Source organism: Pelmatolapia mariae, linkage group LG3_W (genome assembly GCF_036321145.2).
Source record: "Pelmatolapia mariae isolate MD_Pm_ZW linkage group LG3_W, Pm_UMD_F_2, whole genome shotgun sequence".
NCBI lineage: Eukaryota > Metazoa > Chordata > Actinopteri > Cichliformes > Cichlidae > Pelmatolapia > Pelmatolapia mariae.
The window spans coordinates 51,216,908-51,233,788 of record NC_086229.1 but is presented as its reverse complement, the minus strand read 5'-3'; the positions used below and the strand labels follow the sequence as shown (position 1 = coordinate 51,233,788).

Genomic DNA, 16,881 nt, shown 5'->3' with positions numbered 1-16,881 from the left:
GGAGAACATGCAAACTCCACACAGAAAGGCCCGGACACATGGTGGAGTCAAACCCAGGACCTTGTTGCTGTGAGGCAAAAGTACTAACCACTGTTTCACTGTGACGCCCGTAAGTCATATTCAGTGTTATTAAGACATCACAATTTTACATACCTATTCTGTGTAACTTTATCTCAGGTTTCCAGATGGTCTCCATCTGTCTGAGCTGCTCTTCATCAATCCAGACAATAATGCCTTCAGCCTCCTGCTTCAGTCCAAGCTGCTCTCCCTCCTGACTGCTGCAGAGTTTCTCCTGTTCCTCTTTAATCTGTGGAGGCTCTGGGTCCTCCTGGTCCACACTGGAGTTCCTCTCCTGGTTACAGACCTGCTGCTCATCCAGACCCTCCTCTTCCTTACAGTCATGATGTTGTGGTAGATCTTGAAGAACAAAAAAAACAGAAGAACAATAATCACAAATGTGTTGATACATAAACTCAAACTATTTTATAAAGCATGAATCAAAACCTGAATAAATGGTGATCAGCCTGTCATATGACCCATTATGAGCCACAGACACACACACAACAGCTCAGGGAAATAGTTGTGCACACACACAGCTACACGCTAACATGTTAGCATTGACGCTCCTCACTGTGAGCAAAGACACAAAGTTCATCAAACTGAACTGCAGGGTGACACCAAGAAAACATCAGTGTGTGAAATCCTTCTTTAAATGAAGCTTCACTTCAACTTCAGAGAAGTCTGTTAACAACTTGTTAAATGTGTTTTCTGCTGACATCTAACTAGATCTTTACTGCACAGTCTCAGTGTTTACAGAGGATCTAAAACACTGACGCCTGATGACCATGGACCTGCACCAGTCCAACATAGTCCATCACTGGACACTGACCCACAGCACTGATAAATACCCAGTTTAACTTCTTCTAGTAAAGTCAGTCACACTGAAGAATCTGAGCTTGAACAGCACAGAGTTAAAAACACGTCCATACCTATGATGTGTGAGTTTCTGTCGGGTTTCCGGCTGATATCCAGCAGTCTGTGCTGACGGTTGATCTCCTCCTCATACTGGACGATGGTTTTTTGAACCTCTGAGAAGATTTCTTCACAAACAGCAGTTAGTCTCTGCTTGATGAACTCTCTCAGATACTGAACTGAACTCATTGCTGCTTCAACTCAGGCTGGGCGGATCGATACAAGCATCGATAGAAGCGATACAGACGTTGGTGTCAGATCCACACTGACGTGAGGGGATGGATACTTTAGTTTGTGTCTCTCCTCTAAGTTCAGTCCGCTTCATCAACAGCAGCCATGTCTGCACACACACCGCTCCTCTACCACAGTAGTGCTGTCCTCCTCCGTTCTTCTTCGGGGCTTCGATGGCGTTTGACAAATCAGCTTACAGGTGCATTAATCCCGCCTACGGGACTGGAGTGTGAACAGGAGAATAGCAGGAAAAACAAGTATAATTATATTCTTTTATCAGTCTTATAATTCAACAGTATAATTTGCCATTTACGCCTAGATTTCTGAGTTTAATGAGGAGTCTCTCTTTCCATAACATGTTGTCTGGCTGTATTAAAGAAGACAGCTATCATCATTTTCTTATTTGTTTGAGCTTTCCTGATTTCTGATTCCAAACATAATAAAGTATCCATCGTCCCTCTTTCTTTATGAAACCCACTCTGATCCCCAGAGAAGAGACTGTTAGTATCTAAAAATCAGCTTCATCTGTTTTCATTCTCTCCATGGTCTTCCCCAACAATACGATGGGTTTTTAACTAGTTTACTGTTGTCTTTAAAATGCACACTGGAATCATTCAACACGTTTATGAGAACACATCAATTTACTGGAAGATTTAATTACACACTAATCAATATTACAAACAAATAGTATATTTATTTAAATAAGCTCAAAACATTTCTGACTGTGTGTTTAAATGAAATAAAGTCAAAGGTAAGTCAAGGTCTCCTCCTGACACTGATTTTCTTTCCACACTTCTGGGTTTTTAGCACGGCCGTCGTCTCTGCTCCGTTTAGCTGTTACAGATAAATGATCAGACTGTGCATCTTTACTTTAAGTTCAGCCTTTTCTTCATCATCCGTTGCATTTATAACACCTGCTGTCGCAGCTGACAAGCACATTATATCAGTAACACTCTGTGTTCTGTGAACTATTATATCTTTTCCCCTCTCATCATTAATACACACCATATTATTATCTTATGGATCAGGCAGCAGGTTATTGAGTCGTGTGTCTTTACCTTGCTGAACCACATCCACATAGTGAATCGTGAGATAACTACCAATTAGTACAGTCAGAGGGGGACTAGTCCATTGTCCTTCTCACAGTTTCAGTCTGGTAGAGAAGTGTTTCTTTCTCGATCCCACAAACAGCACTGTTAGTTTGTCTGCTGCACAGAGTCGACTGGAGGACCTGTGTCTGTCAGACCCCGACACAGAGCCCAGTCGCACCCCCCCCCCCCCCAGCTTTTTAATAACTTGGCCTACCCTTTATAGTTTTGTTAATATTGGCATTAGTGAGAAGTGTTATTGTCATATTTGATATAGGCTACTCTGTGTTTATTAAGGCTGTTGTGTGTTTAACATGTTTTAATGCTTTGTATCTTGTTCTATTTAATCTGAACAAGCATCTAAAAACAGTCAGTGATCACTGTCGGCCTCTCTCAGTTTTTATTACCACTGTTCATTTTAAAGCTCAGTTTTTAAACCCTTACGATGTCTCTACAGCCCAGCCCATGCAGCAGTATATTAATGACTAACCTCGTATTGTGTATGGATTATCTCAGTTGTTCTCCTGACTGAAGTTTGGTCTGTTTACAGCATCCTGCCATGTGATTACATTTGTCCCTAACCATCAGGAACCCTCAGGTTAACTTTTATCAAATGGAAAAAGTTAGCATTCGTCCTTCAGCTTCACTGTGTTTATATTATGCTAACATAGTTGTGTCGCTAGCCACCACGTAGCACATCATTATATACCAGCTAGCCCACCTAGCTAACCCTACAAACATCACTGCTGTTTAGTTTTCTGTCTTCATTTATGTCTGAAGTGATAGCAGAGCTGTAGGTTTGAATTTTTCAGAAATCCCTCAGTCAGAGTTTGCGTGCCTCAGTGACACTAAGAGCTGGACCAGCAGAAGCTTAGCCTTCAGGTGGGACACCCAAGGTGGTCAGATCTTAGGGTAGAGGCCTGACAAAGTGCAATCCAATTACATGACAAAAACCGTTATCCAGAGCACCCCACCATCACCGGCCCAGATATTAGCACTGAATCTGGTTCCACTCACCGAACAACGACAGTCTGGAGACAATTTTATGATCACTTTAAATCCGTCCTCGTGTCTCGTTGTCACGGTTACACTGCGCTCACTGTCCGTTTCCTCCACATTACAGGTTTACTTTCACTCTGCTTGTTGTTCTCCTTTTCCGCTTTGTTTTTATCTTATTTTACCTCTACATCATCTTTCCCGCCATCTACTCCTGTTCTCATTTCACTTCCGTCACTTCGCTCTGCCGCCTGCTGTCCATTCACAGACTAACCAGCCAACCGTCGCCATCCTCTTGTCGCCCCTCCCCCCTCCACTCCTGCTCTGCTTTGGTTTGTTGTCGTGCGGTCACGTGACTGAGCAGACGCCTTTGTTTGTTTGTTTTTGGTTTCCTAAACTTATAGAGACAGTGTAAACAGGTCCAACAAATCTGCGATGTGTTGAAAGACACTTCTTTAACCTTGTTATGATACAGTATTTATCACAGGTCCTTCATGCATTCTCCTGCTGTATATCATTACATAAGGAAGAGCAGCAGTGTTTAGAAGCAGAGACAGTAACAGAACTCATTCTATTACTAATATGGTTCTTTAAATATTTCTCTTTCAACACATTACTGAGAAAAATATATAAAGCTGTCATAAATTCTTCTAAACTGAAGGATAAATCATCAACATCAGAGTTTGATAACAGTATGAGGACACTTTTTGGTACAGCATCAAAAACTACAGCAGATTTGGACATTTGACTTTTCTTTCTCCTTTTTCTTCAGCTCTGCATTTCTAGTAGATTCTGAGTCCACATCCTAACTTTCTTCATGATCTCGGCTCTCTGCTTCAGGAGAGCTGAGAGAAAGCTCACTGTTTGGTTTTGGTTCACTGTGGGCACTTTCCTCATAATTATGAGAAGGTATCAGCCTCCTGCTTCAGTCCAAGCTGCGCTCCCTCCTGACTGCTGCAGAGTTTCTCTTGACCAGCATAGCAGTGATCAGCTGGAAGTCCAGTCTTCTTCAGCTGCTCCAACAAAGCTGCTAACTTGGTGTTTTCCTCCAGGACAGGCCTCAGTGTGAAAGTCTTCCTGTCCTCTTCATCCCAGAAACCTTTAATACAGTAGCTGTGTCCACAGTTTGTCATCACCGGAGTTGTTGCCATACTTTCTGCTGCATGAGCAGTTCAGGCTCGTCTGGGATTTGAACCCGAGACTTCTCGCACTGAAAGCAAGATTTATACCCCACACCTGATGACCAGCAGTGCTCTCAGATGCTCAGTTATTTTGGTAATATGCTGACTGGCTGTCTTTAATTTGTTGGAAATGGTAATATTTGAATATTAAATCCGAAAGCTAATCTTTCACACACACAGTAATAATGAAGTCACCGTCCTCCACTGCTTTATGTTGGCAGGTCCTGTGTGGAGAGAGTCTAACTGGATGTTGTTACTGGGAGGTGGAGTGGAGAGGGAGAGAAGTTGTAGTCACATACAAGAATGCAGAACATCACTGTAGATTTGGAATGAATGATAAAGTAAAGGTGAAACACATTGTAGTGTAAAAATGAATAATTACACATCTGTGATGCAGGATTATAGAATATTTTAAAATATTGAAAATTCCTCTTTGTAAATCAGGTTAAGATTAGTGGTACAGGTTGTATCACAGAGTCTCTCAGCCTTCCCTTCCTACTTTGTACTCATGTTACAAGTTTCTATCAGGGTGTTGGCTGTATTACACAAGGTCCTTACCCTCCATCTTTGTGTGTATGTATATAATATGTAAATCTCCAATCCACCAATTATGGTGGACCAATCTAAAGGAAACTTTACATGAACTTTACATGAACACATGCAGCGAATATTAAAATCTAAATGTTAAATAACAAAACAAAAAACCTGTTATCCCAGTTCTTTGAATTCTTGGATTTACAGATTCATTATCGCCCTACAAATGTAATGTTATATTAACATTTTCATTTGTAACAAGTAAGAAATGAAAATATTATAAAATCACCACAGGCCCGACAGTTAATTAATTATTTGGTTAAGAAGAGCTTTAAGAGCATCTACATCAATTATAGTAGCATTACTGAGGAGGAGGCTGGTTTTGCGTAAAGTACAATTTAACTTGAGACATTAAAACAAATTTGCTGTGACTGTACTGTGCATGTACGGTTATTACAGGTTCATGTTGATGTTCTTTATGCTTGAATTTGTTGTGCAGGCTGTAAATATGGCAGCATTAATCTGTTCTCTCTGTTTTTGTGTAATGAAATGAAATGAATTCAGTCTAATCCGTCACCACCAAAGTTGTTTGGTGTCTAGTCCATCTGCTCTGGCCCTGATATCAATCTTATATATTATAAAATCAGAATTTTAGCACAAAAAGGAAGGACATTTGTGTTTGGTCATTTATTTGTTGTAACAGTGCTTCTTGGCAGTGAATCTCTCACCTCTGTGAAACCTTAATGGAGCCACATCTGTGAGGAAAATACATTTGTGGGTTGAGCAGCAGAGGTGAGTATGTGTTCTGTGTCAATGCCAAACAACTTATTCTGTGACCTGCACAACCACGCTGGCTGATGGGCAACAAATAGTGGTTGAAGAATACGATGCCATCCCCCAACCGTCTGTGACCAGACTGGTGACCAGTATGAGGAGGAGGTGCCGGCTGCTGTGTGGTTCTTTTACATGCTGTTGAGGCCTCATTATTATAATAGTTTAAAACTGCTGAATGTTACAGATATTTATTTTTTCCACAGTAAACTAAACAACAGATTTTCACACTGAGACGTCAGCACACAAAGAGGAAGATGTGTGGCGTTTGATTGGACCATGGTGAAGTGTTGTGTAATTCAGGCACCTGATGTCATTAAACCGCGCCAAACAAAGCTCCATGTGTAAAAGAGAGATATTATTTAATTTCCAATATATTGGAACATGTCTTATTGACTGGTGTACCAAATTTAAAAAGGTTGCCCTATGATCAGTAAATATTGATAGTTTTAATCAAGTCACATGGCTTTATTGTCATTCCAACCATGTGAAGTGGTAAAGTCCACAGTACACACTCTTTCCAGAAGGCAGCAGGGTGAAGAGTGTGCGTGAGGGGTGTGGGATGATTGTTAAGCTTTTTCTCTGTATGTATTACTGTAGGGTCTATAAAGCATCTTTAGGCGACTGTTGTTGTCATTTGGCGCTGTATAAATAAAACTGAATTGAACTGAAATGAATTGAATTCAACTGAATTTAAATGATACGGTGCAGATCTATCTATCTATCTTAAAAATGCATTTTATTTTTCGTATGGTTTTCTTTTTATGGTAAATGGACTGATTCTTATTTAGCACTTCTCTACTCTCCTGGAGTACTCAAAGTGCTCTATACAACATGCCACATTCACCCAATCATACTCATTCTCACAAGCACTTTCTCTGTACTTAGTGCTTTCTTAATTACATTCACACACATTCGTACTCCGATGGATGCATCAGAGAGCAACTTGGGGTTAGTATCTTGCCCTTGACATGCAGCCTGAAGGAGCCAGGGATCAAACCTCCAACCTTCCGATCAGCAGGTGACCTGCTCTACCTCCTGAGCTACAGCCACACCGTGACAGGCTGTGTGTACAAAGGGCAGGGACTTCCTAACATTTTCCTATTTGCATAAAGGATTGATATACTGTTAATGTGACACCTGGAAAAATAATTGATTAATTGAGTAAGTTTAAGGTAAGGGCAGAGGTCACTTCCTGTTTAAAAAAAGGTCAGGGAAGCTGCTCATGGTGACGGTCTAGCTGCGTGAATATCAAGCTAAGAAAGAAATAAGAAGTGCTTCATTTCCAAATATGCCGGTTTGTCCACTTGCAGGTCAAAGTGGTATGTTTGTTTATATTTTGTGCAATGTATATTTAAATAGGTTTTAATGTTGAAATATAATTTTATTGTACATTTGTGTTCACCAGTTCTACGGTGTACCTGAGTACGTTAAGAGGAGCAAGAACTCTCGTGTCTTGTCTAGGGATGGGTATTGATAAGATTTTCACTATTCCGATTCAATTTTCGATCCTGTTTAACGATTCGATTCTTTATCGATTCTTTTTAAAAAAGGAGAACACACAGGTCGATTAGCTTAGAACTTTGTTTTATATCTTCTCTTTGAACAAGATAGAAATTTAGGAGTAACATGGCCTTACAAACCCAACAGTGAGATCTTAAGAGATCCACAGCCTATGGCTCTTCAATGGGGTGTCACAGGGTCCCCAGGAAAAAAAATTGTAAATGTAAAACAATAAAATAAATATTCTTCTGTAGCAATAACAAAGTATAACATAAATTATTCTCTAGCAATTACACAAGAATATCCAGTAATGTCCCTGCCTACAATTAAACACATTCACTTACCGAAAATCGGGGCAAATGGGTGCAAGCCTTTTACCACAAACTTAGTCACTGCTCGGTGACATTCGTCTATCCTGGCCTGAAAGGAGACGCTACCGGTAGACTGCAGCGAGAACTGCCAGCCAGACTCTGTCTGTCTCATCATGGTCACCTAAATGCACAATGGCAGGTTTTGTAATAAAGCAGATCGCGCTAACATAATATGCACTGTTAGTTGATTATTTACCTGCCGCATTAACGGGAGAGGACGTGCAAACGTTACCGCTGCTGCTGGGTTGAGATTCACGAGTCCGGAGCGTAATTAAAAACATGACATTCATTTAAGGTTATCGTGTGTTTTGTGAGCAAATGCTTTTGCATATTCGTAGTGTTTCCTCCTTTAAATGAAATATCTACTTTGCAAGTATTGCAAGTTGCCCTGTTGTCATCCGTTCTCGTAAAGTATAACCAAACTTTTGAGCGTTTGAGCCGCCATGTTTCCTGCCAGGTAAATGACGTTCCGCAACGTGGTGACGTCATTCGGGGCGACTGGAATCGATAAGGGAATCGTTTGCAAAAATGGCAAACAATTCCAAGGAATTGAAACAGTGGGAACCGGTTCTCAACAAGAACCGGTTTTCGATACCCATCCCTAGTCTTGTCTATGTGTACAAGCCAGCATACAGTCTCTTTGGGGATTATTGATGCAATTCACATCTCATCCTAAAGTTAGTTTTACATTCATAAAGGTATCTAAAATAAAGCACAAATTTTCTCTTTGAATTCCTGAAAAATAATTTTGTTCATTTGACTGTTGTACAAACGGTTTTAACCATGTATGTTCCCCAGTACAAAAATATCATCCATAAATTTAATAAGTAAAATAATCCATCTTCCATATCTGTGAGCAACATTTTAAGTATCTTTACCTGAAAAGAACTTCTCAGTGTGTCAACACCTCCTGATTTATTTCCCCATAAGAATCCAAAGGTTCTCTCCCTTCTGAGTTTTCCAGAAATTAAAACTTGAAGCCACAGCATGTGTTTCTTGTGGAAAATAAAAATGTGCCTGAGGACACAAAGGACCCGGCAGATGCATATGCAGACTTTTATTATACGTGTGTGCACTTCTGCAGTTTGCAGAGCTCAGCTCTCCACTCTCTCCCAGCTCCTCCAGCTGCACCAGCACCAATTAGATCTCTCCTCTCCGGCGGTGGAAGAATGAAGAAAGAAAATAGAGAAGAATGATTAGATGATGCTCGCTGGCTGCAAAGACCAGCCTCCCCTGACACACAACCTGAACCTGCTGCTCCACTCCTCCCCTGCAGCCCCACCCCAACCACACCCCACCACACTGCCTTATAGTCTTTGCAAAATAATAAACCGTCTTTCTCTTTAGCTGATCATGAATCATCTCACATCCAACGAATAAAGTGATGGAGACAAAATGAACAATATGACAATAAATTCACTTAAAGATTGAAGGTTGGTGACTGAAAGAAAATTATTTTCATCAACATAGGAACTGAGAGTAAACCAGTAAATTGTTGCTTTACCTGAAATATTAATGATATTACTTCCATTTCTTTTTAAAGGCCACTGAGGCTGCTGATACAACTTGCATAAATAGGAAAAAAAGAAAAGTTGACAAAAAGACCGAGGACGCAGAATCATCAACAGCAGAGTTTGGTAACAGTATGAGGACACTTTTTGGTACAGCATCAAAAACTACAGCAGATTCCTTTGGTTTTATGGATGTTTTGAATTTGTCCAGAAATTCTTTGTATGATAACAAAAACATTATAATGGATGTCCTTATTGCTCCATATTAAGTATGTATGTGGGGAATAAAACAGTTCAAATTAGGTGCTTGAATATGATTCATTTACATATTTGTTGTTGTTTTAATCCGTAGCTCAGATTTTCTAAATGAAGCCAAATATTTTTCTCCTCTCTGTGTCAGTGGGATAACTGTACATGTACTCTTATCTCTGAGTGAGTGCAGCACAGCACACAGCAGCAGAGACTGTATACAAGGATAACAACTGTGTGACAAGCTGTTCATTGTTCCCACTTTATTAGAGATTTACATGATGAATTCACTGTGGGAACTAATTACAAGGTCAAAGATAAACAGACACAAAACACATGTTTTTATATATGAACAAACAGAAATATGTTAAACATATAAATATGCATTAAAGCCACTAAAGTGTCTTATAATCCCTGTTAACACATACCTGCTGACACATGATACACAGTAATATGTGTTTGAATACAACCTGAAACCTGTTAATGTTCTGATTTAACAGCAGATTTCTCCACATGCAGGACAGAGAAATTCCTGCATCTGTCACACAAAAAGTGGAAATTATATTTGTTTGACATTTTAATCACAATAACAAAGAAATAAACTGTTGGTAGATCCACTTTTTAGGAAGATGAGTTGATGAAGAAGAGAGCGTTCAGTGGAAAAAGGCCAGTGAGTTCATGTAAAAGCTGCTTCTGCTGTTAGACACAGACCTAAAAGTGAACAAATGCTTCATGATTTTCATTTCTATCCATCATCTTGAACACTGGCTATAAATGTGTTCACTTCATTATTGTGTGATTTGGTTTCTTCACGTGTCTCCTTCAGTGCAAATAAAGGACTGTTAGAGTGTGTGCTGTGTGTTTTTCTGAAGCATGACAATCCTTTCCAACAAGTATTTCCAGCTGTTTGTCTCCCCTCTGCACTTTAGTCTTTCTTCCTGTCATGTCTGTGTTTGTCCACCAGGTGTCTCCCTCAGCTCATTTTCTCCAAATCAGAAGCATCAGATTTGTGGAGACGCTCTGCCTGCCAGACACAGCTCAGGGCAATGAAACATGTCTATCCTCCACAATATACAGGCCTGTGTTATTTAGGTTTTTTACTTACATTTATAAATGATCGAGTGTGATCAAACTTTACATCTGAAAAATGACATTAAATGTCATCACTGTAGATACAATAATAACAATATAAAAATCTCAAAGATTCATTTTTTGTTACATTTTAAAAGTTCAAACCTCAAAGACATTAAGTTTACAGTCATATATGATCAAGAAAATCAACAATCTTCACATTTCAGAAACTGGAAGCAGCTTTAAATGTGACTAAAATAATGATAAAACAATCAATTCTCTAATCATTGACTAACTGATGAATCACTGCAGCTCCAATATATTGTTGCATTTGACAACCCACTACAGCAACTACAGAATAAAACCACTAACCAGACTGATGACAGATTTCAAACATGCTGAACATGAAGAGTAGTATCATTTAAACTCACATGATTATCAGCCATAAGAACAAATTCAGATTTATATTGATGTAAGGTATATAAATGTAAGTACAGTTTGAATCAGTGCAATATTATTTTCACACATCAATGGACCACTGAACTTCTCAGCTTCTAAAATGTAAAGCCTCATTTAGAAACTGCACAAGTACATATAATGGTCAGGGATCAACATGAACCTGTCTTCTCTATTTGACTTTAATCAACTCTGCAGTGTCTCCATCAAACCAAAGAAAAATTCCTGCATAGAGCGGCTGAGTGAATGTGGTCTGGACTCTGTGGAGGAGAGTCATGGTTTCAGAGACGCTGTAGAAAGACAGAATACCTGCTCTGTGATCCAGGTACACTCCTACTCTGGAGGACCGAGGACCTGAGAGGACAGTTTGGACTTTGTTGTGCCAAAATTTGTAACTGCTTGTGTCACAACGTAATGCCCAAGATTTGTCATTGTATCCAAAAAAACATTCATTTAGGCCCGTTTTTCTGCTGATATTCTTGTATGCGACTGCTACACAAACTCCTCCCCCTCTCCACTCCACCTCCCAGTAACAACGTCCAGTCAGACTCTCTCTACTCAGGACCTGAAAACACCATCCAGTGAATCTGTCTGGATGATCAGAATAAGACTGTTGTTGTTTCATAAATGTTGCTTTTCTGTTCCCCTCAGATAATAACAGATGTGTGTTTGCTGTGTTTGGATCCAGTGTGATTTCACATGCATATTTTAAGAATCCAGCTCTGGTCTTTGGCTCTGGTGGTGACAGTAAAACATCCTCTTCAGTGACTGTCAGTGAGATGTTTGTCCATTCCTCTCTCAGAATGTCCTGTAGTTTATCTCTGGTCTCTGACACAGCTGCTGTCACATCCTCAAAGTACCTCAGAGGACGAATATTGATGCTGGATGAGTGTGTAGACTCACTGAGTGCTGACAGTGAGGGGTAGTTGTGTAGAAACTGGTTGTGATCCTCTGTGTGTGAGAGCTGCTCCAGCTCGCCGTCTTTCCTCTTCAGCTCAGCGATCTCCTGCTCCAGCTTCTCCTGAAGCTCTTTGACTCGACTCACTTCAGTTTCCTGCTGGGATCTGACCTGCTGCTTCACATCAGAGCTTCTTTTCTGGATGAGACGGATCAGCTCAGTGAACATCTTCTCACTGTCCTCCACTGCTTTATCAGCAGAGCCATTGATGGCCTCCACCTCCTGTTGAAGCAGCTTCACATCTTTCTCTCGCTCCTGGATTCTCTGCTGGATGTTTAGTCGTCTCACCTCGAGCTCCTTCTGCTTCTCAGTCCTTTCTGCTGCAGCTGGGACTGTTTCATGGCCTTTATGTTCATCCACTGTGCAGAGATAACAGATACTCTGCTGATCAGTACGACAGAAAATCTTCATCACCTCATCATGACGAGAGCAGATGTTCTCCTGGAGCTTCTTGGAGGGGGCCACCAGCTTGTGTTTCTTTAATGGAGCTGCATCATAGTGAGGTTGGAGGTGTTTCTCACAGTAAGAGGCTAGACAGACTAAACAGGACTTGATGGCTTTCAGCTTCCTCCCAGTGCAGACATCACAGGCCACATCTTCAGGTCCAGCATAGCAGTGATCAGCTGGAGCAGCTTGGAGTCCAGTCTTCTTCAGCTGCTCCACTAAAGCTGCTAACATGATGTTTTTCTCCAGGACAGGCCTCGGTGTGAAAGTCTTCCTGCACTGAGGGCAGCTGTGGATTCCCTTCCTGTCCTCTTCATCCCAGAAACTTTTAATACAGTTCCTGCAGTAGCTGTGTCCACAGGCTGTAGTCACTGGATCCTTCAGTAGATCCAAACAGATGGAACAAGAGAAGGTTTCTCGGTCCAGCTGAACTCCTTTCTGTGCCATTTCTCCTCTCAGTGTCAGTGACTGTGTGAGTTTCTTTTGTTTTGGTGAAAGCAGCTTGATCTCTGGTCTAAACCTGTGTTTCTGCAGTGAATGGATCCTGTCAGCTCAGAAACATGAGCACATGTTGGTTTCACCCATCTGTAATCTGCATATCTGAACAAGGGAACACAAGCAACAGTGAGTCAACATCAAATTTGTATTGAAAATTGTGAATGAAGAAGGTACCACTATGTGACAACGGGGAAGCCAATGCTACATTACAAACTAAGTTACACATAAGTGACAAAGATTAGAACTTCTGGAATCTAAGACCTGTTTGTTCATCCAAAACAGTGTTTAACAAGAATTCAGTTTGCTGGAAACATGGAACTTATTTATATTATTCTAGTCAATTTTATTGTTTTAGTGCATTCACTCAAAATGGTCATTAAATTACTCATTTTAAAATAATACAACTGCATGTGAGTCTGAAAATCATGTCCAGCCTTTTTTTCCTTCTTCTTTATTTTTTTCTTATCAAATGTTCTGATTCCCTGAGCGGGTCTAAAAGAAGGAAGTATTTAAGACACACATGAACTGTCACTGTGTCTGTCCTGACTTGACCTCCCCTGTACACTAAAAATAATTTGAGTGACGCCTGGAAACAGCTGCTGAAGTCTCTGCAGAGCTGCACTGGTGAAACGTCCCTTTAATAAAAGCGTTAGTTTAAAAAGATTAAACTTGTCTTTTCAATAAATAATACAATTGTGAACATGTCCAACAACCACTTTACGCCAAAGAACATATCAAACAGGTCAGTTATTTAAAAAAATGCTTTTATAGGATCAAAAGAAGATAAAAACGAGGACTTCTCCTGCACAACTTACCAACAGGCTCAGAGACGGAGTGAACCAACTGAAGCTGGGACGGACAGATCATGCAAATATATAAATGGGGGCGGGGCTCAGCTCTCAATCATGTCATACATGTAGTGGCTTGTAATTAATATTAATGCAATATACTGTTTGAAAATGTAATCAACCTTTTTCACATTTGCAAACCTCATTTCAACTGGATAAACAGACAATGTTACCTTCAAAACAAACTTAACTATTCGGTTGACCTGTTGTAGTGTCTAAGAATGATTCAGAGCGAAAAATCAGAGAATTCACACTAATCCACCTGTTTTAGCCTTTAGTTCAGGGGTCCCCAACTCCAGGCCTCGAAAGCTGGTGTCCTGCAGTTTTTAGATGTGACTGTGATCCAACACAGCTGATTTAAATGGCTAAATTAACTCTGCAACATGTCTTGCAGTTCTCCAGAGGTGGTAATGAACGAATCACTTGATTCAGGTGTGTAAACCCAGGGTGAGATTTAAAACCTGCTGGCCGTCGAGGCCTGGAGTTGGGGACCCCTGCTTTAGGGTTTAAACCTGAGGTAAAGGCTCAGTCATTAAAGAGGTTTAAGAACTATTTGTGGGAAAGCAGAAAAGATGAGAAACATTATTTCATTGTCTTAATCACACAGAGGCAGTCCATCAAATTATCAAGCACTTAAAGTATTTTATTCAGTACAGACACTGAAAAATCACCCCCCGCACTCCATCAACCAAAGCAACCATGAAAAATGACTTTGTGAACGTTGTGACTTTGTTGCACAACCTCTCTGTTCTCTCTCACCATCCTCCTCACTCAACTAGAATTGTATTTGCTTGTAAATGAAATTTTTTTAAATAAAAATAAGCAGATACTCTATAAGTCACAGCAACGGTATAGTGGTATAGTTGTTAGTCTATCAATGACTGAATCATTTTTTTTGAGTACATATTTTTTTAAAATAATACATATACAAGTTAATTCTCCAAATATGTTACTTAAATATAATAAAGTTTCCCTAGATTACCATCTGATGTGTAACATTTGCCTACATAAGTTCAAATTAAATATTTGTATCCATCTTTGGTATATTCAGTTCAATTCAATTTTATTTATATAGCGTCAAATCACAACAACAGTCGCCTCAAGGCGCTTTATATTTCATTTCATTTCTTTATTTATTCCACACATGGTTCAACAGTTTTTCTTTTCCTACATACAGAACCTCCTTCCCTTAATATGACACTGCACCCATGGGTGAAAAGGAGCAGGAAGAAGAATAAATTCTTGTTAGCACCTGCCCCCTATCTGCAATCCAAATATTATTACAAGAGGGCGCCAATAACCCCCAAAAAACCCTCTAACATGTAACTTTTTGTAACACTGCAAAACTAAACAACAAATCAAAATAATCAGCAATATACAGCATTAAATGGCAATGAGAATTTTTTTTTCTTTTTTTTTTCTTCCACGTTTAGCCCAAATTACTTTCATGTTCTTCATATTGATTTATCCTTTTAAATATGTAACACATTTTAAAATGGTGCATGTTTGTACAACTCTTAAGATTATCTTCGAGAGAATTCCATATTCTTATGCCTTTGACTGTCGGACACATTTGCCTTTGTGTGGTCCTAGCAAACTTATGCTTAAAGTCAAACTTCCTCCTACTGTCCCCACTTCCTGAACACAATACAAACAAGCTTTGTAACTTAAGAGGTAATGTGTTATTTTTTGCCTTGCACATGAATAATAATGTCTGTAATTTCACTAAGTCTTCAAATTTTAACAATTTCGATTTTATAAACAATTTATTTGTATGTTCTCTATATTTAACATTATGAACCATTCGTACCACTTTCTTCTGTAACAAATATAGAGGATGTATATAAGTCGCATATGTATTCCCCCACACCTCAGCACAATAACTGAGATAGGGGAAAATTAATGAGAAATATAAAATACGCATTGCCTTATAATCTAGTATATCTCTGACATTACCCAGAATATAAATATTTTTAACCATCTTTTTTCTAACATGTTCAATATGAGATTTCCATTTTAATTTATCATCCAATACTACCCCCAAAAAGCGGAGTTCAGTAACTCTCTCAATCGGAACTCCATCAATGGACAGAATTACTTCATCCTCTTTTACCCGATTTCCAAAAATCATAAATTTCGTTTTTGTCAAGTTCAAAGATAATTTGTTTACATCAAACCATTTTTTAAGTTTTTCCATTTCAGAAACCATTGATTCAGCCAATTCTTTCAATTTATCCCCAGCACAATAAAAATTTGTATCATCTGCAAACAAAACGAAATTTAACATTTTGGACACATCACAAATATCATTTATATATAAATTAAAAAGTTTTGGTCCCAAAACAGACCCTTGAGGAACCCCACATTCAATTTTCAGTCTTTCAGAGGAATTGCCTAAATAATGCACATACTGGGTCCTATTTTCTAAATAACTACTTAACCAGTTTAATGCAATTCCTCTCACCCCATAAGTATTAAGCTTAGAAATCAAAATAGAATGTTGCAGCGTATCAAAAGCTTTTTCAAGTCAATAAATACTCCTATTGTATATTTATTATTATCTGTTGCACATGAAATATCGTCAATAATAGTCATCAGTGCTAATGCCGTTGATCTATTTTTCCAAAATCCATATTGTTTTTCACTTAGTAACTGATGATTTTCAATAAAGCTCTCAAGTCTTTCCACAAACAGTTTTTCCAGTACTTTAGAAAACTGTGACAGAAGTGACACTGGCCTATAATTATTAAAACTATGTTTATCTCTGTTTTTATACAGAGGTATCACTTTTGCCACTTTCATTCTGTCAGGAAATACGCCAGTATGGAATGAAAGATTGAAAATATAACAAAGAGGAGTAATTATACAGTCCAATGTCTTTTTAACTATAACCATATCTAAACCATCGCAATCAGTAGATGTTTTATTTTTAGTCTTGTTTAAAATTGCTACAATTTCTTTTTCAGTGATATCAGCTAAAAATATAGACTTAACTATGCTTTCACCTTTCCAATCATCCTTTTGTTCCAACTTATCATGTTTTCTAATTAGATTCGCCAAATTAGGGCCAATATTTACAAAAAAGGAATTGAATTCATTTACCACTTCATTCATGTCCTTTATAATCTTATTTTCCTTA

The 16,881-nt window shown here is 39.0% G+C and overlaps 2 protein-coding genes across 2 annotated transcripts in view; both read right to left on the bottom strand.

Annotated features, from left to right (window-relative positions):
- The window catches only part of LOC134623541 (galactose-3-O-sulfotransferase 2-like), a 91,932-nt gene that overhangs the window by 38,830 nt on the left and 36,221 nt on the right, over positions 1-16,881 (bottom strand). The gene's annotated exons all lie outside the window — the stretch shown is intronic.
- Positions 10,971-12,870, bottom strand: LOC134624593 (tripartite motif-containing protein 16-like). Its single transcript, XM_063469587.1, has one exon. It carries the CDS (start codon positions 12,841-12,843, stop codon positions 11,167-11,169), a length of 1,677 nt encoding a protein of 558 aa, XP_063325657.1. The 5' UTR covers positions 12,844-12,870; the 3' UTR covers positions 10,971-11,166.